We start from the raw sequence: 25,772 nt of genomic DNA on the forward strand, positions 1-25,772 counted from the left end.
GCTGTAATTACCCCACGAGACGTGAGACATCTCTAACAAACGCCTTTTCTCTCTCTCTCTCCGGTTTCCTCAGGCAAGCCCTGCCCTGCTGAGGCAGGAAGCTCTGGCAATACGGAGGAAAGCAGGCAAAGAGGAGCGAGGGAAGGCAGCGCGGCAGAGCGGTGTCGGTGCCGGCTCACCCGGCCCGGCCCGGCTGTGCGGGCGGTGCCCGCCGAGCCCCTCGCGGGGAGCGCCGGGCGGCGCCTTCCGCCCGCGCGCCCTCTCACCCGGCGGCGGTCGCGGCACAACACGGAAGCGATGGCGGCCGCGGCCGGGGAGGCAGCGGGAGGCGGCGGCGGCTCCCCGTCCTCCGCCCGGCGGCGGCTGCGCATCATCTCCGGGCACCTGCGGGGCGGCCCGCGGGCCCCGGGGCGGGGAGCGCTCTCCCCGAGCCCCTGCAAGGCGCAGGGTGGCTCCGCCGGGCCGGCATCCGGCTCCATCCCGAAGAAGCGGTGGGTGCGGGCGGGGTCCCCGCGCCGGGCCGGGCGGGCTCCCGGAGCCCTCGGCGGTGGGTGCGGGTCGGGACCGGGGCAGCCCGTGCTGCGAGCGGGGGTCTCGCTCCCGCCCGGGGACGGGCGCGGGCTGCGGGGCCCGGGGAGGCCCCGCGTGGGCCGTGCGGGGGTAGCGGGGCTCGGACGGGTCGGGGCGGCGGCCGGGGGGGGGCGAGGCTGATCCCAGTCGCGGGTGAAGTGTTAACGCTGTTCACCGCTATAGGGACTGGTGGAGACCGGAGGAAGGTGGTCTTCAGCCCCTTACCTGCTTCTGTAGTAAGTGGGTTTGTGTTAAAATGGAAAGTCGTCATGGTCACCTTAATAACTGGAGATGTGATGGAGAAGTTTTGTTTTTATGAAATACTTTTGAGGCTGCTCTAATGAGGAATGTTGAAGCACGTGTGAAGAGCAAGGTCTGTGTATGGGTTCTCAGTCCCACCCTGTTCTCAGACGTGTGAAACCTTCAGCTGATGTGAGTGCTGTCAAAGTGTACATTAGGCTCTAGCTAAAGTTTCTTAGATATGAATAATTTTAAACACATGAACTACTTTTTCATGGTTTTGCTATATGGAGTAGTAAGGAATCTGAGGTCATGTGAGACCAAGAGAAGACACACAGTCAAATTCTCTAGGTAGTTCTAGTTCTAATTCTCTGTTTCACAGGCTCTTGGACGTATTTTTCTACTAGATTGTTTTTAAATGATACACTTATAATACCATGGTATAGTTTCAGGTAACTTATTATGAGGCCCCCTTTCTGCTGGGGTGGACTTGTATTAATTTTGTGGCTGGTTTTTTTTTTTCCCCCCATTTCTCAGATGTGGATTTTCTATGTAGGCATTGGCTTGCTATCTTATAAGAGCATTTTAAGATTTAGGTTGTACACAACCTATTGCTTTCCCTTGAACTGTGGACAGGGACTAGTATATTAGTGCAAGGGGACTGTCCAGAGACAGATTAGGCAAGCAGTTGATTAGGATAGTTGTTCTTCCTTTGAGGAAAACCCGTGCAGGCCATGCTTTGCTCTCAACCTTGTCAAGAAAAGAGCAAGAAGCAGCCTGAGTTATTCTAACAGGCCATCTGTGGCCCAGGGCCACAAGCAGAATCTGCCTGCTTTGGAAGGACTGGGATGTCATGCACATGTAGTCAAATCTGAACAGTTTTGAAAGCTTTTAGTTCTGATGCTCTTGCAGAAGGTGTGAAACAGTGCTGCTTACTGGGACAAGTGGGTCATTCCAAAGATGATGTCTTCCATATTGAGTTTTTCTTTGGTTTGAATTTAGGAAGAAATCACCGTTTCTGAAGAAATATCAGTTTAGCTAGTTTTTAGAGATTCATTTTAAATGGATTATTGCGTAATTTCTATGGCCAGTTATTGCATCCATGAAGAGCAGGAGAGGCAAGCTTTTGTGAATATGCATGTAACCTGAAGGAAGGGTTCTTTCTCCACGGAAACACAGGCTTAGGGAATTTAACACTTGTATTTCTACAAGATATTGACATTGCTCTCCCCAGTAGGATTTTCTATAGGTTCATAGTGGATTACTATTTTTACTCAGAATAAAAATTATGTTGCTTCAAGGAACTTAGGATCAAAATGGTACAAATGCTGGATACTTTGCTGTGGGGGTGTAAGGGAGATGCTGGAAAGCTTGGTCTGTGCCATAGGTACAACTGTCTTGTTATATTTAGAGCCCAGCCTTTTTTTATGTATAGAAACAAGAAAAACTAAAAGGGAGTTTTACCTCTGTCTTGAGGTTCCATCTGAACATCTGAGATGTGGTTGAAATATGCTTAAGATGTTGCATGTGAAAATTCTGATCATTAAGTATAGCTACGATGTGAGGATCTTGGTTGAGCTTGTGTTTGAGGATAATATTAAGGTTTTGGAGTGATGGGGGATAAAGAATTCTGTTGCCTACACTGATTTGACAAGTGATGAACACCTGAGACCTGTTCTAGTGCCTACCAGCTAATTTGGAGTTGTTTTTTGTTTGTGAGACCTAGAAGGCTGATTGAAAAATCTAGTAAAAATAACTGACGCAGAGGTAGTGCATGGTTTTTATCAGCAGTGTGAGGACCATCCAAACCCAGATGCTGTTTTCTTGCAGTCTTCTGCATGCTGAGTCAGCTCTTCTAGCTCTTTTGAACTATTACTTTGTTTCCTTAGCAAAGCTACAGCCAAAAGTACCTTAAACAAAATTATTGTTCATTACACCTGTTGCATCTTTCCTGTAGTGTTTGAAATAGTGGCAAAGCTACAGACACTACTTTAGCAGATTTAGGTGCACTCTTGTCATGTTGCATTTCTTCTGCAAGGTAGATGGCTTTCTTTGATGAGAAAAACCCTTTGTAGTACTTCAGGTCCATGATCACAGACATTTTTTTTCTGGCTGCTTTTCTAATAGTCACTAGATAGTGAGCTCTAGTAACATGGCTTTCTTGTTGATGGTTCAGAGACCAAAGTGCTAAGGATCTTATCCAGACGTTATTTGTCACCAGCAAGGGGAAGAAGAGTATATGGAATTGGCTGAAAGTCTGTGGGTCTCATCAAACTGTTCCTGTTTCCAAATAAAAATGCCTCTGAACAATACATTTGCAAATTGATGTATTTGAAAAGTAGAAAATGTATTATAATCTTTAAAATTATGATTATCGAGATGGGAAAATTCCTCAAAAGACAAGCAAATATCTACTTGACTGAGTATCTTCTTGAGAGAAACCTTAGGTACTATAAGAATAAAGAGATGTTACTTTGTAGTGGCATTCCTGGCTTGAATTTAGTATTTTAATTGAGTGATGCAGTGAAACATGGGGATCATAGTTACACAATGTGTGTTGAAGCCTTAACAGGATAATAGGCGTGCTAAAACACTTAGTAAAAAAACTGAGCTGGAAAATAACTCTTCCTTGAAATTACTTTTTCTGAACTTCCGTATTAGGCTGTTGACTTTTGTTGACTGGTTATTAGTAAGCTCACTTTGCTGGTGAGACTTGAGTTAAAAACTTATTTAATCTTCAAAATAACTGTATGTACATGAAATGTTCAACTTGTACTGCTTTGGAAACAGGTGCTACAACTCCCTAGAACACAGTTGTACCAGAGTAATTGTTAGGTATGCTGGAAAGTAAGAGTGCTGCAGAAATGGAGCATTCACTGATGTTGATCTTGTCAAAATAGGTTGTGTTATAACTTATTCAAGTCAAACTTTAAATAATTTGGTCTTTGTTAAAAGAGATAATTGATTTAGTTGAAATGTTAACTCAGTAGCCTGTAGGTTTAAAATTTTTTTTCTGCCCTGGAGCAAAAGAAAGCAGGACAGGATCTTGTGATTATCCTGTCTCTTTGTGTAGAAGCTGCTTTCCTGTGGGATGAAGAGAGGCTCTTGAATATCTTTTAATTATTATGGGCATACTGTTATCCAGGGTAGTTAGTTTAAGGTGTAGCCAGCTGACTGCTGTGTATGGAGTTCACAGTCAGGTTGTTCAGGGTAATGTGTTAATGTCACCATACCTTCATGGAGACTCTTGCAGTTCTTGCTGTAGTTGCTGCTAATGATTATGACTTTATTAAGCAGCAACATGAATTGACTCCTAAAGAATTGGTACTACTTGAATTTAACATGTGACATCAAAGAGCATTCATATCTTACTCCCAAAACTTACACCATCTTTATTATAAAGACATAACTCTTTAGACAGCAGTGTTTAAGCCACACTTGATGCTGAACTGTATCCTGATAACAGCTGATTTCTGAGCTTAAGGTGGTGGAAACTTAGGGCAAGGAAGGAAAGGGCTGGTGCCACTACAGAGTCTTAAGAAATCAGAAGAGTAAGAATTCAAAAGAGCCTCTTGCATTTGGAAAGGTGTGGCAGTTCACAGGAGGTTTTGTGATTACATCAAAGTAGTTAATTGTTAGTTGAGGTTAATACTTGAAGTAGAGGAACAGGTAAAGATTCTTATATGGAGACGTTATTCTGATGAAAAAGTGTCATAATCTGATGGCAAATGTGACTTCATATGCAACAGCAATTCCTGTCTGACATCTAGGTCCAAGTAGTTACACATCAGGCAGATGAGATGTAAGAAATCTGTAAAAATTTAAGTAATACAATATTTATGGTAAGGTCATTTGATACCAAGTAAGCCAAAATGGATATATGCAGTAGTTAAATTAGATTAGAAAAAAACCTAGATAAAAGTGTAAAGTATGTTTAATATGTAAAGTTCAATATGGATTATTATATGAAAGCAAGTAGCAGTTTATGGTGAAACCTGAAAGAATTTTTTAGATCAGCTTCTTGATATCTCCTGAAATCTGAACCGTTATGTACAAGAAAATGAATGTGTATATATAGTTGTTTACTTTAACTTGATGTGTTTATTTAAACTGAATAGAATTAGAATAATCTGTTAATGCAATAGACTAGAGTAATTACTTGGACTGGAAGCTACTTTGAGCTGAAGTAAAGTAAGGAGATCAGAAGTTGCAGCCAACTAGACTTTCCTGAATTGTTAGGGTACTTCTTTGTAGAAAACAAATAATGTTGAGTATTAAAAATGAATTGTAGGCAGAATGTGATGGACAAGCATAATGCCTCTGCAGTGTTGTTATATCCAAAATTGAGTTGTTGTGTACTAGTCTTCAGGGTTGATAGTGAAGGCCAAAAAGTTTTCTTTGGCAGTTATCTCATATATATGCTACAAAGCATGCTAAAAAAACCTCTGTGAAATAGGTAAAACAATGTTGCCCAGAAACTGAACTTATTTTCCTTTTGCAGATTAATGGCAGACAATTGATTCTTTCATTAAGTTGTTTCTTTTAAGATAGCAAAGCAGATATCCTTGTTTTGCAAGTTTTCAGGAGATCCTTCTCAAAGGACTGATCTCTGGTGTTTGAAAAATCTTTAAGTGCTTATTCATTTACTGCCTGGAAGTAGCCATATGTATGCATTTTTTGTAGTAGAGCAGTTTCTTCAAAGATAAAAATGAAGCTAGTGTCAACTGAAGTAGTAGGTGGAATACATGGAACTTCTAGTAAAGTATTCTGTTGCATAAGAATCATCATTTGACTGTGTGCTGAGAAGCGTGGTTATAATGTCTTGCTTTTCCTCAATCTTTAATTTTCCCTAATTGACTTAAGCTTTCTGTGAAAGAACACTAGAGAAACACCAATTTCCTTATTCCTTGGGGCTTTGTTTATTACAATGTGGTGAAATGAAGAGTAATGAAATAGTCAAGGCTAGGAATGAATGTAAGGAAAGTGAACATTTGTTTTGTCGGAGTAGTTTAAAGAAAGCACACTGCTTTTGAGTACCTAAGCGCTGAAGTCTTATGCGTAAAATCTTGTTTGCTGCTTACCATAAATTTAAACTGTAAATATCAACGCAGGTTTGTGTTGTCATATCAGATGTTCAGCAAACAGAATAGCAACTTAATCAGTGTATGTGCAGCTGCAGAGTCTTATCTCAAAGTGTGGGCTACAGAACATGAATGTGTCTAAGGTTATAAAACAGATGTTATTTGACTTCAGACTTGAAAATGATTATATTAGATTTGCTTCAGGGAAGATCCTCCAAGAGGGAAAAAGTATAAGAATGACAAACACAGTAGGTACCCTCTGCCTGCAGCATGGTGTTCTTCTCCAGATAAATGATGCTTTCACAAAGCAGTTCTTGAAGGGATTCCTGGGTTTGCATTCTCTTTCTTTATTCCAAGCACCTGATACTAATTTACTGCTGGCTTCAGAAACACTCTGGTGTTGCTTACTTGGTTGAGAAGTGTATAATCTGTATAATCCAAACAGAGAGAGTGCTCCAGAGGAGAGGGATCTGGTATCACCTGTGGAAAAGATTCTGAATTTCTACCTGGGGGTCTGAGTTGGTGACCCAAATTCCAGCTGAGGTGGGCTTTGAGGAGTTGCTCTTTGGGTAATGTCTTGTAATGCTTTATCACCATAATATTGCCTCCGTATTACTGCACCCATGCACTGAGTTTTGCAAGAACTCTAAAACCTGGAACACTTCGTTACAGTCGGCAAATACTGGTGCTTAAGCCCATGTGGTAGCCCTTAAAACTGCCATTTTAAACTAATTTCCTAGAATCTGCTGGTTCTTGCATCATGCAGCAGAAGTGCCTGTGAGTATTTTAGGTATATATGATTTTAATGCTGAGCGTGCGCTGGTGATTGAATTGAAAATGTTGGTAGTTATCCTGAGGAAACTGATGTGAGCATCTTGACTTTGCTCAGCCTGAGCTGTATTTATCCAGCTGGGTTGAACTGCAGTTTCATCTTGCTTCTCTGAAGAAGCATTGGAGACCCTGGGCTTGTCCTTCAGTTTCCTAGGGAGAGACAAGAACTGTTTCATCCTGTCACTGTGCTGGTCACTAAAATGTGAGATTGGAACCGTGCTGGCAGGTGCAGTTGTGTTGAAATAGTGAAGGGCCGAAGGCTTCTTCCTGCTTAGCTGTGTGACTGGATGCTTCAGGAGCACTAGCTCAGCTGGTGGGCCAGGGGACACCCTCCTGCCTCTCTGACTGTAAAAATCCTTATTGCACTGAGTCAAACTAATAGTTCGATGTTGGGCATTGTAATGAAAGTGAAATGTTTAAATTCACTTAAACTAGTTACGCTGTGTTAATCTCTTATCATCACTGTTTCCGTGGTAACTTGTTTTCTTTCAGGTTTTCTCCCTCAGGCAATATAATTTCATGTATGTTTATATAAAAATATATACACATTAAGAAAGTTAAGCAAGGTTTGACTTATACTACTTCATACATTTCAGTAGTGTATTTCTGTCTTTTAAGTTAGAAGGCAAGAAAGAGCTGGTCATTTTTTACTATGTCTGGCTAAAATATTCCACGTTTCTATTAAAAATGAGAGAGTTGGTGAGCTTGATATTTTGTTGAAGCCAATGTATTGAATAGGAAAGGTGTTGTCTTTAAATAAGACAGTTTGGGTACAATACTGAGTAACATTTAGTTTAAAACGAGAATAATATCAAATGTAGGTGAAAGACTTTGCTATATATATTCTTGGAAAGGAATTTGGGAAGAAAAACAGAAGGAAGTGTAAATTATATCTTGCTACATATACAACATGTGTAGCATGAACATGTCACTCGACTATGTCAAACTGAGCATCTTTCTTTTTCCAGGCTGGAGCATGAAACTTCCTAACATGTTTTGATGTATTCAGATATTATGCGGGGTGTTCAGGTTAGGTTTCTTTCATTGTTACTTTAACATTTAGCAATCAAGTTCTTGAATTTTTGAAGAATGAGGATAGAAACTATTACAGCAAGATGTTTCAGATGGTACAAAATATTCATATGTTAGAGGACATATAATTTGTAAGAGTTTAAGTATGGTGATGGCACATATGGGTTGCAGATCAGCATGTGTTGAAGTCCTTTGGTCTCAGAGACAGCACTGGATACACTGAGTACTTGGACGTGGAGGAAGCTTTTAATGTGTGCTTAAGTCTGCAGATGCTCAGCAGTTCTTTCTGCCCTTTATATTTGTCTGGAATACGAATTTAACAATGAGATACTGGGAATGAAAAATTTGGGAAATGTAGAAGGCTATGTGGGTTGCTCAGCTGCAGCTTGGATCATTCTTGAGAGCCCAGGTAAACATGATGCACGATGCTAATCTGACAGGCAGCTCTGATTGCTGCACTAGGGCATTAGAGGGCTGTGGGAGTGCTGCACTGGAGCTGAGCTGTGAAAAGCATTTTCTAAGGAATGGCAACTGTATAAATAATGCTGAATAAGGGCAGTATGAAAATGCCAAGGGAAGAATACTGTTACAATATTTAAAAGACTTTGTTTTCTTGTTTGCCTTCTGTTTCTTATTATGTTGTCAAATTACAGTTTTAATTTCCAAATGTGATGTGGAAAGACAAAGAAATGTAGAGCAGGTGGGTGTTACAGTGTATTTGCCTTACTTGAAGGAGCTGTTGTAGTGAGACAGACCTAAGGAAGAGCAGCCTACACCCCTGGCTTCATCTTGCAGAGCTGCTTGCACTTCTTCTGAATAATGCATCAACTAATATGTAACTCTCTTCCAAAAAGATCAGTCTTTGAATTAGATGAGTATGACACTGATATTACCTCAGTAGTCATGGAGGCCTGCAGATCTCCTCTGGATGTCTTGTGCTTTCCTTTGTGCTGAAGGTAATTCTCTTGAGTCTTGAGGTTCACCAGCTCTTGCCTGTGAAGAGCATACCTTTCAAATGGCATGCAAGAAGATCTGAACATCTTGATCTTCCTGCAGTGTGTCAGTTACAAATCAGAGCTGACCGATCAGCCGTTCATTTAAAATCTGGCCTTTTTAGGCTTCTTTATTTTAGGGAGCCACATGCAGTATTTCCTCTGACTTGTTCTTAGTGTGTACGCATGAAGTGCTAGAAACTGCAGTAAGTAAATCAAACCACAGTTCTTAAACTGACAGTACTCTGGTATGGTGGAACAAAAGAATAAATGTAAGATGACTCATTCCAAAAGTGGCCCTTCCTGTCTCCAGAAAGAAACCTCAGTATAGTTTTGAATATAAAAATTAAATGCTTAAGCTTTTTGTTCTGGTATTTACCTGTCACAAGATATAATACTGCCCATTGTGTGTGGTGGTGTGGAATCTCCTGACTTTGCATTATGAGGTAGGCAAGACGTTTTAGAGTCAGCTATTGTTGTACAAACATGCAAACCGTTATTTCCAATTTTAATTTAGTTATTCTTATCACACCAATAACAGGAGCTGTGTTGTCTGGCAGAGTAAAGCTTTGTGCACTTATTTTATTCAGAAATAGTTCAACCTGAAAATAAACTCTTTGGAGTTAAAACTCAGACTCTGTTCTGTATTTTAAAGCTTAATGAAAGTGCCAGGTAGTTTAACACCAACCTAGGAAATGAGACCTTTAGAAAAGGCAAACAACCAGGATTGCAGTCAGTTTAGGAGAAAGACCTCATATCTGGGTCTGTCTTTGGTCCCTTAATTAATAGTACCTCTCCATAATTTTTTGGGAGGTATCTGTCTCTACTGACATCAAGATTAATGATCATTTCAAACCCGTACATTATCAGTTTATCTCATGTTACCAGTTTCTTTAAGGCCTAACCTTTTGTGTTTCCAGCTTTGCAGCTAGTTTCTCTAGCCTGTTTCAGGCATCATACTTGGCATATTTATTTTGGCACTGCTTTGCAAGAGCCAAATTTTGCCTTCCTCAAATTTTGCTTATTAATATCAAGTCTGTTCTGTCTTTACAGGATTCAACCAACTCCAGAAATCAGGTGTATAGAAATACTACATTTAGTCAGCAGAGGGAGAAATCTTACCTTGAAGAGGACTGCAGTGATGGGCATTTGAGCAGAACATTTAGTTTAAAAAAACAAAATAAATGCGACTTGAGTTGGCCAGTTCTGGGTCAGCTTGTTCTCAGCTGGGAACAGCTCCACTGTGTATGACTTAGTACCTTTGTGGAACTCGGTATAAATATATGCAATATTTATAAATATACCTATATAGAAATAAGTGTAAAAATAGATAAGTCTGCATAACATGCTTTAAGAACCCTTTTTGATAATCTGTCATGTCAGCATGACAGCACAAGGCATTCCCAGGCAGTGGAACATGGGTGGATCCTTGCCCTTTCTGGAGTGAACTCTACATGTGTAAAGATCAAGTCTTTTGAGAGATGAGGCAGCCAGAGGGGCTTCTGTATCTGGACAACTGTCTGCTCAAACAGTTAATTTTGGCTTAAATTTTAGAATCCGTTCCTCAGTATGGAAGAACAACATAGACTGACTGTTTCACAAAACTGTGTAGAGCTTCAGTACTCAGTAACTGATAAAGTTTGCTTTAAGTGCTAAATTTGTCAAAGGCTTGTTGAAGTGTCTGATTCCAACAACATGACCGTGGCCTTTTTTCCATTTGATTAATTAAAACCTTGCATGAAGGCAGTTTGAAGAAAATGGATTTTATTTAATCCAGGGCTATTTAATTACAACACCGATAGTATGTCAGCAACCTGTGTTAATATTACCTTTATAATGAAAGCCTTTGGTAATAAATCATCACACAGTTATCTTGTGTGTAATGCTGGAGCTGGGAGTGACTTGAGGCAGTGCTTTCTCTGAATCGCAAGGTCTTTCTGAAATGGTCACCTCTGATCATCTTACCCTTATATTATACAGTCAAAGAGCAAAAGCTACATCCACTGTATATAGGGGAGGGAAGTTAATGATCTGTTGTCAGACTTCTTTATCTAAAGACTTTGTATTAACTAAAATTCAGTTTTTAGGTTAGTAACTTCATTTGTAATGTAAATAAATGGCAAGCTTTTAAAGCAAAGTTAAATTAATGTGTAATTATTCTTAGTGTATTTCTTAAGTCTTAAATATGTTTACACTGATATACTTCTGATGACTTCATCATAATTGAGATCCTCTGATGTGGTTGTGCTTCAGTTTTTTCAGTTTTCTGCTTGTATTTTGGCAGTTGTGGGTTTGGTTTTTATATGTTCGCTTTGTTACGGTATCGTATCGAGATTGTATTTGATATGTTATTCCTGCAGTTCTTGGGGTTTGGTTTTGGCTTTCCAAAATATGTTTTCAGTCCAAATGTATCGCAAAGTGCCTCATCAACTGAATGTTAAGAATGCTGTGGCATTGCAGTAGTGATGGCAAACAACTAAAATCATTATTCTCTGTCTAGAAAATAAATGCTAAATTTCTTCTGTATTCTGTAAATGTTTAGATGTTACCTATTTGTGTGTTAGTATTTATGTATAGATGTAAAAACAAGCATCTTTCACACATTACTGTTGCCAATTAGAGAACATCGCCATGTCACCAGTGGTTTATTCCTCTCTACCCAGAAGAAAAATAAACAAACAAAAAAGAATTCAGTCACAAGAACCCCATGCAGCACTACAGGCTGGGGCAGAGTGGCTGGAAAACTGCCCAGTGGAAAAGGACCTGGAGGTGCTGGTCAACAGTCAGCTGAACATGAGCCAGCAGCGTGCCCAGGTGGGCAAGAAGGCCAATGGCATCCTGGCCTGTATCAGCAATAGTGTGGCCAGCAGGACTAGGGAAGTGATTGTCCCCCTGTGCTCAGCACTGGTGAGGTCACACCTCAAGTTCCATGTCCAGTTCTGGGCCCCTCATGGCGAGAAAGACAAGGGAGGTGCTGGAGTGTGTCCAGAGAAGGGCAGCGCAACTGGTGAAGGGTCTGGAGAGAAAGTCATATGAGGAGCTGCTGAGGGAACTGGGGGTGTTTAGCCTGGAGAAAAGGAGGCTCAGAGGGACCTTATCGCTCTCTACAGCTACCTGAAAGGATGTTATAGCCAGGCAGGGGTTGGCCTCTTCTCCCAGACAACTAGTGAGAGGACAAGAGGAACTGACCTCAAGATATGTGAGAGGAGGTTCAGATTGGACATCAGGGAGAACTTCTTCACTGAAAGCACAGTCAGACATTGAAACAGGCTGCCCAGGGAGATGGTGGAGGCACCGTCCCTGGAAGTGTTCAAGAAATGACTGGATGTGGTATTTAGTGCTATGGTTTAGTTGACTTGGTGGTGTTTGGTTAGAGGTTGGACTTGATGACCTCGGAGGTCTTTTCCAACCTTAAAGATTCTATGATTCTACACAGTGTGCATTCACTTAAGCTGGTGGTGGTTTTTAAAGAGCATCTGGTCTTTCAAGTCATAGGATGCAATCTGAAGAAGTAATGGTTGTGGCTTCAGAATTTCTTCTAGCTCTAAGCTATGTGCTTTTGATATGTACGTAATTTCCTGAATTGCTCTCTGATAAAACTTTCTTCAAAAACCATTTTGGATCTGCAGTGTGCTAATATGCTAATATTCTCACATATTTTTCTCCCTTTAAGGCAAGAACTTTTGAAGTGGAATGGATGGGGATATAATGACTCCAAATTCATCTTCAATAAGAAGGGGCAAGCAGAATTCACAGGAAAAAGGTAAGTTGAAAATTTATGTAACTGAAGTATCTTATAGTAGTAGTTTTATTGAAAACAATTTAAAAGCTGCACAGTACAGTTAATCCAAAGAAGGCAAAAAAGTTGCTTCATCTCACAGAATACGTTATTAGTTCCTCATTTAACAGGTTTATTGAAGTCTATACAGTCTATATAGACTTCGCGAACCAAGATTTGGCCATGAAAGACAAATCAATGTGAGTCTTCTCTGTAACTTGATATACTCGTGCATTAAACATTTCTTAGAGAATTAAATCAGACTGAGAATCTGCACCATGTTCTAAAGCTTTAGATAACACACAGTAGGTCAGTGTAGTTTTGAGAATCTTTTGAGCATCAACTAGTTGCTTTATTAAACTTCTGATTTGTTTTGGGTTTCTTAACCGTTACATATGGAGCTACTTCATCCTCTGAACTTAAAAACTGCTTTTCAGTTCAGCGTTCTGTAGTGACTTCACTTCTGATTAATTACCCACTGACCCTTTGTACAGCAAGCTTGTTTTTCTGAGAAATATGTTTTTTTGAAATGACATTAAAATTAAGTCTACTTGGGGATCTCTTAATTTTGTTCCAGTGGAATTTAAACCTGTCACTTGACATCTTACTGTTTTTTGGGTTTTTTTTTTCTGCCTGAGTGGAAAGTAATCTTGTAGTCTCTTTCCTGGTTTAAAAAATACATTTTCCATAAGAGTAAAAAAAAGAAGGGGGAAGAGAAATAAGTTTGAAATAAGTACTTTCCTTCATAAAAATTCCTTCCTGGTTTTTGCATTTGTGTAAACTAGCATGAACTAGTTTGCATCTAAGCTGCAGAAACCTAAGGGGGATGTTGAGCACTTCAATTGTTAATGTCTTGATTTTCGGGCCCAAATTCAAATGCAAAGCCTTCTATTAGGCAGTTTACTGTGTAATATTTAGGGAGATGCTGCACAGAAAATCAAAGCACGCAACATAGAATAAACAAAGATAAAGGAGAAAGCATCAAGGCTACCAGTCGCTGTTCTAGCATGGGAGGAGAATGGTGGGGTTTTTCCCCTCATCTACATTTTCTCTCTCTGAGACATAGTATTAAAAATGCCTTGTTGGGCCACACCAGTATAGTTTCTATAGAATAGTTTGTCACAGTGGCAAAAGGAGAGTGTTTGAAGTGAAAATAGGAGAATAGGCACCTGCAAAGGTGTTGTAGATGCTTTGTCCTTTCAGTACCCACTTACAGATCTGTTGTCCATATATTTGTCTAATAACCTCAAGTCTGCTCGTACTGTCTTCCTGTACAGCATCTCACGGCAGCAAGTTCCAGGTTGCAGTTGTAAAGTACTTGTGTTTTGAACCAAGTATCCCATACTGTGTTGCCAGGAGTAGGTGAATGATAGTTCTTCAGCCTATCTACTGTGTTATTGATTATATAAGACTCAATCATATCCTCTCTTGCACTTTCCCTCCATGATTAAGAAGTCCCAGGCCCAGAGGGTGCTGTTCTCTGCACCCTCTCTAGCTTCATTAGATCTTTTTAAATCTTTCTGGAGATGGGGACAAAAACTCAAGGATACACCAGTGTTCTACAGAGCAGCGAAAAGAGATGAACTGTCTTCTTTCTTCTACCTGCCCAGTAGATGCATAGCACTGTTGGCTGCTGTTGTATGTTGTCAGTGAAGATATCATGGTTTTTTCTATACTGACTACCAGTTACCAAATAATACCTTTTTTTTCTTTTTTGGCTTTTGCAATTACCTTACCTTTCATCTTCTTTTGTCTGCTTAGGTTTTTTAAGATCCTGAGTTCCTATCAGTGTAGTATCTGTCTCCCCAAAAGAGCTTAACATTATACACCTAGTTGGAGAGTCCACTGATGAATCCAGATTGCTGATGAAGGCATTAAGTAGAGCTGGTCCCAGTACCAGTGTGTGTGGCAAACTGCACTCCTGAGTCTGTCTTGGCCAATGATCAATAAGCTGTGCCCTTTCCTTGTTAGCTTAACCTTATCTTATCCTTCAGCTTCGAGAAGAACCTCTTCAGCACTGTAGTAATGTATTTTCTTAAATAAGTTTTGGGGTGAGCACCTGTGGAAGTGTAAAGGAATGTGGAATTTCATGTTCATTGTATCCCCTTTTTTCACTTTCTGTTTTTACACCCTGATAGAACTCCAAGGATTAGTGAAACGAGATTTCCATTTATGAAAGCCATGTTAACTTTCCCTACAGACTGATTTATCATGTGTCAAATGATCTTTTTATTACAGACTCTGCCATTTCACTGGGGATAGAGGTTACTTGCTAGTCTGAGCAACTAAACCTATTTTTGGAGTGTGTCTGTAGCAGGAGGAAGGTCTTTTGGGGGGCTTCTTGCACCATCAACATATATATACAGAGCTTGCTTCCTGCGCAATCATGCACTGCGCTCTGTGCAGTAAACTCAGTAATTCCTTCTATGCTGTGACTTCTGTCTCTGTCTTGACTTAAAAGTTTTGTGTTTTCTGATAGCTTTAGTTTGTCCTTTGAATAAGTGACTAAGGTTACCCTTGCAAACTAGCTATAGTGATAGGTTGGCAACTCCAAAAAGTAGCTCTGGAGAAGAAAACACACCAAGCTGACTTGGGTCCCTACCTTCGTTGCAAATTCTTGATGCAAATGCATTAAACTTTCATTGCTTATTGCATTTCCTTTTCATAGCATTCACATAACTTTCATGTGGGTATAATGAAACAGTAACAGCAGTCACAGGGGGAACGGCTGAACCCTGTCTTTCATGCTGAACAGTCTAGCTTGAGTTAAGGTTGTGGCCTTTTATATCTAGGAATAAAGTAGGGGTTTTTGTCAGTAGAAGAGCTGGGGGTAGTTGAGATGAGGAAACAAAAGGAATTGATCTTTCTGTGGAATAGGTAACTCAGCTGTAGAGTTGGTTGCATCAGCCATGAAGGACAGGGTCATGATGGGATTAACAGTGACTGAATAATCTTAGAGGGAAGACCCATTAGGCCTAATGCAGTGACCCAGGTGAAAACTATGGTAAAGATTCTCAGCTGCCGAAAGCTCTTAATCCCAAAGAAAGATGTTTTTTTTTCTTCTCTGAGAATACTTGTGCATACATAAATATGCACAAAGTGTGTATATGTATACAATTAATAGCAGTAGTTTCTAGCTGTTTTAAGTGTGTCCCTTTATGTGTTTTCACGTGTGGTGCATATGGTCAACAAGCAGTTCCTCTGTCTCTTGTCTGTACGTCTGCATTTGTCACATGGCTAAGCTCTTGCCAAAGACTTTGTGCTGGAAGTAATTTTACGTTGCTTGATGGATTCTGATTCGTTTTGGTGATAAAGGAGGACTCTCTAATACTGGTTCTTTTTTTTGCTTGAAAACATAAGGTATACTGAAATGAGTTTGTGTATCTGAGCCTGCTGTTGACGTTGCAGTGTGTCTGTGCTCACGTCCTCTCTCTGTAAATGGCATGTAAACTGTGGCACTGCTTTCTACACTACTGAAAGGGAGAGACCTTTCTTAAGAGTGGTGGGGTGGGATATCCATAAAGCCTTATGCCGCAATTCTGAAAGAAAAGTGATACCTAAGATGCTGACAACCAGTTTGATTCTGTGTGAAGTACAGAACAGTTAAATACAATAAAATGTGCAGTTGCTTGAAAAGTAAATGTGCAGAAGCTTTGCAGGCTTGTAGGTAAAGAATTTGATTTAAAACTTGTTTGTGCATACATAGAATTGAAAGAAGTGTATCTGACATACATTTATTTTAATTTAAAATGACCCTATGTAATATTGACTTTTCAGGTACAGATTAGGTGGTATGATATTACCAACTTTTAAGGAATGGATAGAAAAAACCTTTGGAGCAAGTCTGGAGCACAAAACTACCTCTAGAGTAAGTAAATAGCTGAACCAGTTCCTTTGAACATTAGTCTTGGTGATAATCAAGACCACACTGTTAAAGATGATTCAGCTGTTGCACATAATTGATTTAAATATAGTGTATTAATACCTCCAAGTTTTTTTAAAAAATACTTGATGTAGAATTACTATGTGGAACCTTTCATGCCTTAGCATGACTTGTGGTTTCAGGATAACTGGTAGTACGTTTATTGGAATTAAAGTTTCCAACACAGAAGTTTTTTGTCCTTGTTGGTAACTTGCATTTCCGGACTGTAGAAACTGCTAGCCTAGAGGGAGTTGTTCATGCAACATCAATTTTGTTCATGATAACAAAGACAGAAGATACAGGGAAGTTAAATTGTGATGTGTTTTCAGTGTATTAAAGGTGTTAAAGTTCTTATTTGACAGTAATTCTTTTTTATATGTCTGGGTGCTGAAAACCAGCTACTGGAATACTCAGGATCGAACTGAATATTTTTTGAAAAATAACGCATTGGGAATGTTCTGGGTTTTGTAAATCATGCATATTTTTCTTTAAGAGTATCTTATGTTAGCATCAGGAGACCTGATTCCCTTCTTGTTAGAATTCCTTTGAAGCTTCAGGTTCCTAGAAGCTTCAGGTTCCTAGAAATTACAGTTGCTTAAGCAGTGTTGGAAGCAGGCTGTGCTTGTTCTGTGACTGTAGCAACGCTGCTTTGGGTAACAGTTGTACCCATTTCTTGATTGAGTTCAAGATTACCTGCTTCAAAGAAAATGCAGCCTCCTAGGGCCTGAAAACTTGAATGTTTCTTCAGTCTTCTATTCATCAAGACATTCTTTCATCTGCTGTGACTTATAGGATCTCCATCTGCCAATGTATTTTGAAAAAATTCATCTTGATGTGTTTTTGTTGACCAGGGTTGGTCTTAACTGGCAGCTGCTTTAACTTGCTGTGAGCAGAGGTCTTGAGAACTGTTGTTCCCTTTCTATGTGTAGAGAAAGTATAGAAAAAAGTAGAGTTGAAGGACAACTACAGATTTTTGAATAATACCCTGATTCCATAATACATTTTGCAAACCACCTTCATGGGATTTCTGCCAGCAATGTTGAATGCATTTTTGTTTTGTTGTACCCGTCTGGTTCTGACGGTCTTGTGATCTGGAACAGATTGACTGTCTTGACACAGAACAGGACTCTTTGGAGTCTCCAGTATCTATCTGGACTTCTCATAGTTAGTCTCAAATACTTCTACAGGTCCCTCATTTTCATGTCTGTTGTAGCTCTTAGTTTATATTTCAGTTTGTCATGCTATGTAGGGTGTTTGCCTTCTACTATCATCCAAGCATGAAGAAACTCTGATATAGGAACAGCAGTAGGAAAGGGACCTCTTGGTACATTTGTCTTTCTCTTTCTCTTCCTGCTTTTATCCTGTAAGATTGGAGAGTTCCCTGTTGCATGTGACTTTTCTGTTTAATTAACAACAGTAATGTCATGCTCAGGGCTGTTGATGTTTTTTGTTTTTTCAGACCAGACTTAACACTGACAGAAGTTTAGACCTAGTTCACATAGGCTTCTTGTCTAGCCTTTCAGTGCACAAATCTTAAAATGTCTCATTCCTGTGAGAATAAATAAAGGTATATTTTTGTTTGTCATTATGCATAAGATTTTTATAAATAAATATTAACTTTTTAATCTTGGAGATAAAAACTAAAGGATTAAAAAACTTGTGGAAGAGTTAAAAATCAAGCTACTTAAAACTGTCTGCAAGGAATTATTACAGCTTTAAGTAGTTTATGTCCCACTTACAGAGAACAAAGATCTTCAAGCACTTAACATTCAACTTGAAATGATAGAAAATAGTTCTGTCTGAGGAAATCTGTGAAGAAACAGAAGTTTAAAATATAAAATGTAAGCACAGATAGCAAGGATTTTTCTTAAAAGAAGTGGTTTAAAGGTCTTAATTGGTACCTATTTGTTTCTCATATTTTCCAAGTTCCTATTGAAGCTCTGTTCTTTGGGCTAGCGAAAAGCATTGTGTGAGTGTACATTAATAGCAAAACAGTAAGAGCAGCAATCCAAGACTTGACTTTCATTGTGCTTATTGTGACTGGCTCCTAAAATCATGATCTCTCGGTAGTGGTGTGCCTCTCACCTAACAACACTTAATTTCAGCTTCTGTGTCTTTAGGTGACAAGGTGAATATATTGGAGGCAAGCCTTTTTCTCATCTGTATGACACCTTATTTCAATAACTACAACATTAGCCTTAAAGCAAGTCAGGATGGCACATATCCTCTTCCAGAAGTCCAATCCTTCTTAAAACTTTATTTTCATTACATCATGTGTCCCATATGAAAATTCTAAACCAAACATTTGGCTATCCTTTTGAACCTGTAAATTATGTTAGCTATCAGTAATGAACATCTCATGCAGCTGTTTCTTTCTGAATTATTATTGTGAGTACTCTTAATTTCTACATAACCTTGCGTAATTCCTTGTAGGTGGACACTGCTAGGCAAGTTCCATCACCATGGATCTTTTAACTATCTGAAGACTTTCCTGTGGAAGTTTAAATCTTTCCTTCTTCAGCTTTCACAACTTTGAGACTCAACCCATTCAGAATAGACTGCTGCTGTTGTGACATATGGGATACTACTAATCTACAATTTCCTTGCTGTTAGCTTGTTAACTGGTACTATCTTCTAAGATTTTATCTTAAGACCCATACTGGCAAAAAGTATCACCTGTTCTGGAGGTTATGTAGAGCAAAGAAAGGCAAAACTCTGTTCCAGAAAAGAAAAAAAATTCTTTGACTCTGTGGAACATTAGTGGAAAATACTTTTTGGTGGTAGGGCTGTAAGCCAGCTCTTTGTGGCATCCCTAGGCAGCCTGTAGTCTTTCCTGGTAGCGCTATAACAAAAGCATGAGCACGTTCCTCTCTTTGGGTTGGTGTCAGTTAATTTGCCAGCAAGGTTCTCATGAGAGAAATGTGAAAGCAATGCACTCTTTTAACTAATTTCTCTGCAACTCCAGATATTTGAAACTGTATTTAAAATTAAAGGGATGTGGTAAAAACCCTTTCATTTCTGCTCTCAGACTTGAGGGACTTAGCTAACGGGAAGTAAGATTCTTGACGAACATTTTCTTTTGAAATAGGACTTGAAGTGAAGAAGGTAGATTTTAGTCGTAAGACAAGCTTTTTATCTAATTAAAGAACTCTTTAATTAGAGGCCATTTGTAATAGAAGACATATTCCTTTAGGGAGATTACCCATATTTGCTCCATTTTTAAGGAGAAAAAAAACCGTGGGATTTTTTTTCCTTTTTTGGAACCTTCATAGCACATAAAAGTGTTACAGTTAATGTCTGGAAAGACTGAAGTGAACTTCAGAAAAGAGTTAAGTGGCTAGGTCTGCACTTTGAGAAGCCATAAGTGTACCAGATAAGACATCTTTTGGAAGGACCTGGGAGAATGGGTCATTAACCTTAAGCAGGGGTTCTCCCCCGGGACTTACAGAACCTTGATTCAAGGCCTGTTGGTAAGTCAAAATGTCCCGTGTAGCTTCTTTGAAAGAAAAACTTTTTCCCGAGGTGTTGATCAGGGCTTCTGCCTGGAGGCTTTCTGGAAACACCTGCATGTTTGTGACTCAGCATGGATTTTATGAACTTTTATGGATGAAGTCTATTTAAAGCATGCCAGTTATGTGGTATCAGTTGTGTCTGATATCAAACTTACTTGGGCCTTGCACTGGATTTCTGATTAGGCTTTGGTCCAGTTCGGATTTAACTTCCAGTACATGACAGGAGATGGGAAAGTGGGTTAGTGAAAACTGAACACTTAAGTAAAAGAATTTGCGGAGTTGTGGTGGCTTTAGTATGTATTTTAGTGTTTTGGGAAGTCTTAAAAAAGGTATTTTGTTCAGTATGCACTCATAAGCTAGTGTATTTCTCTGAATTTGTCAGGAGGAAGAAAGGTAAGAGTGTGCTACTGAAATAAAACTTCTTGTGTGCATATAGTCAGCTGAGTACTGGGTAGGATAAGTTGGATTGGTGGTTGAAGATCTGGAGGAGAAATGATTTCTTTCTGATTTGGAATAGTTGTGTTAGGGTATCAGTGTTAGCCTGTTTTTATATCTGTTGTATAGAAATACTGTAAGAGTGAACCTATCTTTAATGAACTTATTTTTTTGTATTGTAGGCATCCTTAAATGTTAATGATGTACCTCCATCCATTGTAAATGAAGAATTTCTTCAGGATCTTATAGCCACTAAAATCTCATATTCCCAGGATGCAGAAGATAGGGTATTCAGAGCTCATGGTAAGAGAACTTGATTTAGGTAACTGTGCTGCTTTCGATTCTTCCTTCTTTGGACTTGTTAACTTATTGTTTGTGTTTCAGGTCACTGCCTACATGAGATATTTGTACTCAGGGAAGGAATGTTTAAGCGAATTCCTGATATAGTTGTATGGCCTGGTAAGCTTTAATTATCTTATTCTCCCTTCTGATCTGGGAGACCATTGTTTACTAAAGTCCAGTGCTTTGTAGTCATGGGGAAGCTGTCTCGGTTCACTGACTTTACTCATCTTTACAGAGAAGGAGTTTTCTCATGAATGGTAATCATGATTATTTAACATCTGGACTGCAGATTGTCTGTGAAATCCCATCATTTTGTGGGGAAGTCAAATTTACTAGTAAATATAGCTGAGGCTTCTGTTAACAGATGAATTCATGACTTGAGTAACCATAGTGTAATGTGAACTTGTATGTTCACCAAGAGTAGTTGTCTAAATGGCAATCCAAATTTTGATTTATAAAGGCATACATGATGGTAGAAGGGTAGTGAAATGTTTGTGTTAAAGAACTTTGTTTTATGACATGCTGTACTTCAGTAAAAACTCCTATCAGAGCACTTTACAGAGGATCATTGACTTGAAGACAGAGCAGTGCAATCTGAGTATAGTCTAGACCCACTTTAAATAGAGTAATAAATAATGCTGTTGCAGATAATCTGTAGCAGAAAATGTGCTTGTTTCTGTCTAGTAGAAGAGGACAAATACTTTTTTTACTTAAATCATGTGCCTCTGGTCACTAGGAACTACTTCATGTGCCATTCTTTAGTAGAGAACCAAAAGGTCATTCGATCTCAGTACCTGTCAGTTTCTGTTCAGCTGTATGAATCCAGTTCTTTCCTTATCTTTTATAACTTTGGTAGCTGCACTGCATTACCCAAAAGATTCTTATAAGAACTTAATCCTAGCTCAGTTTCACCTCCTTTTTTTAGAGGAAAAAATCACATATGAGAAGCATACGAAGAGGCACTATAAGATGCAGTTCACTACTTGAGAACAGATACTTGCATGACAGCACTGGTGACTATGAACAGTACTTGCCACAGCTTGTGTTTTGTGTAACTCCAAAAGCAGCTGAAACAAAATGATTAACTACTTTATTTAAAACTGCTCTGTATGGCAAGAGCAAAGTAGCTAGAGTTTGAAAACCATTTATTTAGTCCCACTCATTCTCTGCTATTTCTACAAACTCATGTACAAACTGTATTTGCTCTCTTTTTTGATCCTTTTATTTGTCTGCGCACAAGCATTTCTGCTTCCCTCTTTGTCCAGGTACAGAATGCATTTTGAAGAACTAAATTTCACCAACAACTCCACTTCTGAAACTGAATGTCAGCCAGGAAGAAAAGTTCAGCTTTTAGAAGAGACTTATTTCTCACTTAAAATAAATTGGACACCCTATTTTCAGTAAAAACTCTAATCTTGATTTGATGAATTGTTAACTGTTTGGTAGCCCATCAGGCCCTGAGAATTTGTAGGAGGTCTCAATCCATGAGTAGAGCAAGACACTAAGACTGTGGTTAGTTTTTCAAATGTAGAATTGTTTGAAGTCTAAACTTTACTCTGTAACTCCCATAGTTCTGAACTCAGCTCTTATCTAGTGCCTAACTTTGAAATGCCTTCCTTCCTGGTGTCAGAAAAGGAATTACTGCTTATTCAGACCGTGGTATTTTGTAATAAGCAAATAATAGTACTAACAACAACTCCTGTTTTTGTTAACTCTCTGGACTTTTTTAGTTTGCCATGAAGATGTAGTTAAAATTGTGGAATTAGCCTGCAAACACAATCTCTGCATTATACCATTTGGTGGTAAGTGTTATGAAATCTCATATCTGTTTAAGGTCATTAGTGAAAATGTATTCTACTTCAATTTAAATATGTGTTCTTAGTCATACAGTATAACAATAATTCAATAGTTAGACTTTTTTAGTAATATTTTAAATGTGTTCTTAATTTTTTTTATGATCTTGAGGTATTAAAAGCAGCAATATTCAATTTAGTGGAAGTCATCAAAAGTATGTCAATTCCTTCAATATTGAATATGCAAGAGGAATGACTATATGAAGGTGAAATCTCCCTCTGTGCCTTGGAAATCTTAATTTCCTGGAAGTCAGGAGATTCAAATATTTGTATTAGATATACCACGGTTTTGGATGCATTACTTGTGCTCTATTCCCACAACATGTATAAATAAGGGTTTTTTTGTTGTACTGTTGAAGCTCATAGTTTCAGGGAGGATTGTGGTCAAACACTGTACTGCAAAATAATTCTGATTTCCCTTTAGACACTTTTCAGTTTGAAAGGTAGAGACTCCTATGGGAAGAGGTTTTCAGGAAGTGTTCCACAGACAGAGTACAGGTAAAGGCCTGTACAATCTGTGTCTGTCTCAGCCTAAAGAATTAAAAGGACTTCAGGTTTTTAATTGTGGATGCTTTTTCCTCTAAGCCTGCTGAAGTAGAGTTGTGAGCTACCTTACTTTGACATAGAGCTCAGGGAACACGGGATGTTGGCTTTCGTGAGCTCAGTCTGTGGGAAGGTTTTTGTCGAAAACTCTTAAATCTGTGGTATAAATCTGTGTGTTTTACTTGGTACTTGCTTATGCTGTAGGAGTATAGCCTTTGTAGGAAGGATGTTTACTGTTTGAGAAGATGAGCAGGTCGTTTGATGGCAATACCAGATCTGTGGAGCTGGTTCCTCCGTAAAACAGGCTTACCCTTGCCAGATGCATCTGGAGAGATGCAAAACTGTTAAAAGGCACCCTTGGTACTGGTAAACCGGTATAGCTGAAAGCAGCAATATTGACTATTTCTTGTTCACTGACCAAGATACAGAAAGATGTTCAGGTTGTTTTCCAGGTTTGTTTATAGTAAACTACAAGCAACTTGTGGAGTTATTACAATAGGAGTTGGTATTTAAGGAAATGTCACTGGAAACAAAGGTGATGGGCTTTATTGCTCTTGAGTGTTTTATTAGCTGGCACTGTCTCTGTACTTGCCATTGACTGTTCTTCTTGTAGCCTGCTGTAGATAGATCTCTTTAGCATCCTATTCTCTCTTTTCCAATGGCTTTTGCAGTCTTAGAGAAATGAAAGGCTTCTTGGCATTATGTAAAGATACGTTAGAAAACTGGAGAAGTCTGACATTTGACTGCATCCATTTTTTTTATACTTACACCCTTTTGGTTTATTTTTTTACTTTTAGATAAGTATTAAATTCCTGTGTTAGGTAGACTTCTTAATCCAGCTTTGTAGATTGAAGTGTAGTGGCTTCCATAGTGGTATCTAAACACTGTATAGAAACCATAGCTCTCTGTTTCTTCAAGGCTTTGTAAATTCTTATCCCTCCTTGTTTTAAAACGCTGTGCTGGCCTTAACAGAAGCAGCTGAGATGGCCACAGAATGTTAAGTTTTTTTTACATAGTGCTATTAAAGCATTGTCCAGCTCCACTGCTGCCTTGATTTTGTGAAACCCAGTTTGGGAAAAGGGATGGCCCTAAAAGGCTAATCACTGGCCTCAAACAGTTCATTCAATGATCTTACTTTATTAAGTTCCATATCAGAAAGGAGGGAGAGAGGGATCGTATTGGAAGAAAAGCTACCTGAGAATTTTATGATCACAATATATCATTCCCATATTTGCAGGAGGGACAAGTGTCTCTAGTGCCCTTGAATGTCCTGAAGAAGAAAAAAGAACAATTATCTCACTGGATACATCACAAATGGTATGCCCTTCCTAATGTTTTGTTTTAATTTTTTTAAATTATCCTACAGTTACATTGGTGATCACTAGTACATTTCTTTCTTTGCCAAAATAAAGTAGGGATGGAAATATTAATCTGTACCATGCATGATTAAATTGATACTCCTTCAGCTTAAGTGATATTTCTCCGTTGTTAGCCCTGTACTGCTTCATATGACCTGTATGTATTTAATAAGAAAAAAGTCACTGCTAAGCCTTCTTATAGCAACTTTAAGTGAAAATCAGAGGAAGCCACTCATCTTCTATATTGGAACTTGCATCTGATGTTAGATGAAAGGCTAAGAGGAAGTTGCTATTGCAAATTTCACTGGTTTTTGCAGACTTTAAATTACTTAAAGCAGAGATTAGTAAGGTGACTTAATATCTATAAATCAACTTGAAGGATAAACTTTCAAGAAAAAACTGGGTTTTTTGTGTAGATAACATCTTGAGAACGTGCAGTTCATAGCTTTATGGCAGTTTAGAAATGAAGTTCTGTAAAATTTATTGCTAGTTTTCATCTTTCCATTATTAAGAAGCTTTATACTTTTAAACTGATAGCTTTATGGCTACATGGTAATGAGGTGCTTCAGATAGAGCTCTGTATCTTTGATGTAAGGCTCTACTGCCTCCAAATACCTGCTGAGCTTAATTCTTTTAGCCTTGAAGGTAAGACCTGGGTTTTGGCTCCATTTTCTCCACTTAGTCAGCAGTCCTTCAGTTAAACTTGTTTCTCTCTGTTTCTAGCTACAAAGTGGTATTTTCTGCAGAAGTGTTAGTTGCATATTCAAGGAAGCTCTTCTGGTGTCTGTGTGGAGTGAAATCCAAAGAGTACAGTAGTGACTCAGACCTTCATTTGATTTATAGCCCAAAGCTTTGACTTCTGTTGGGGAGTGGGAAGGAAATGTTGTTAATTCTTACTATCATGGGTTTTTTTGTCAGCTAGATATGTAAATATGCACTGAGTTAGAAAATAGACCACTTTTCAACCATCTTGAATGACTGCCAGCCAAATAAGGAAATTAAGGTGAAAAGGAGCATTGTCAGAGTTAAAACCTGTGTATGTTGGAGCAGTTAAGACGGTTGCATGAACTTTACTTTTTTAATATGTATATATATATATATGTAGGGTCTATATTAGATAAAAACTGATTTATGTAAGCATCGGAGATAATTTATACAGTTTATGTTGAAACTGAAGGTGTCTAGAAGGAGCTGAAGTAGTTGGCTTTGAATAATTAGCCCATACTTCATGAGGGGGAGACAATTTTTTTTAAAGCCTAGTTTAAGTTAGACTACAAGATGTC

At 38.9% G+C, this 25,772-nt stretch overlaps 1 protein-coding gene across 2 annotated transcripts in view; it reads left to right on the forward strand.

Moving 5' to 3' along the window:
• The first annotated feature begins 203 nt into the window (after positions 1-203).
• AGPS (alkylglycerone phosphate synthase) overlaps positions 204-25,772 on the forward strand; it is a 54,912-nt gene continuing 29,343 nt past the window's right edge. The window contains exons 1-7 of one of the 2 annotated variants that reach the window (XM_039387968.1): positions 204-491; positions 12,420-12,509; positions 16,302-16,392; positions 20,576-20,696; positions 20,778-20,852; positions 22,466-22,537; positions 24,369-24,448. In XM_039387968.1, the coding sequence (XP_039243902.1) occupies positions 298-491; positions 12,420-12,509; positions 16,302-16,392; positions 20,576-20,696; positions 20,778-20,852; positions 22,466-22,537; positions 24,369-24,448 (723 nt within the window). In that variant the 5' untranslated portion in view covers positions 204-297. The remainder of the gene's footprint in view (positions 492-12,419; positions 12,510-16,301; positions 16,393-20,575; positions 20,697-20,777; positions 20,853-22,465; positions 22,538-24,368; positions 24,449-25,772) is intronic. The other variant, XM_027733625.2, reaches the window with a different exon arrangement.

This window comes from Pipra filicauda, unplaced genomic scaffold (assembly GCF_003945595.2).
Source record: "Pipra filicauda isolate LSUMZ 115617 unplaced genomic scaffold, ASM394559v2 scaffold5_size6683894_pilon, whole genome shotgun sequence".
In the NCBI taxonomy this organism is placed as follows: Eukaryota; Metazoa; Chordata; class Aves; order Passeriformes; family Pipridae; genus Pipra; species Pipra filicauda.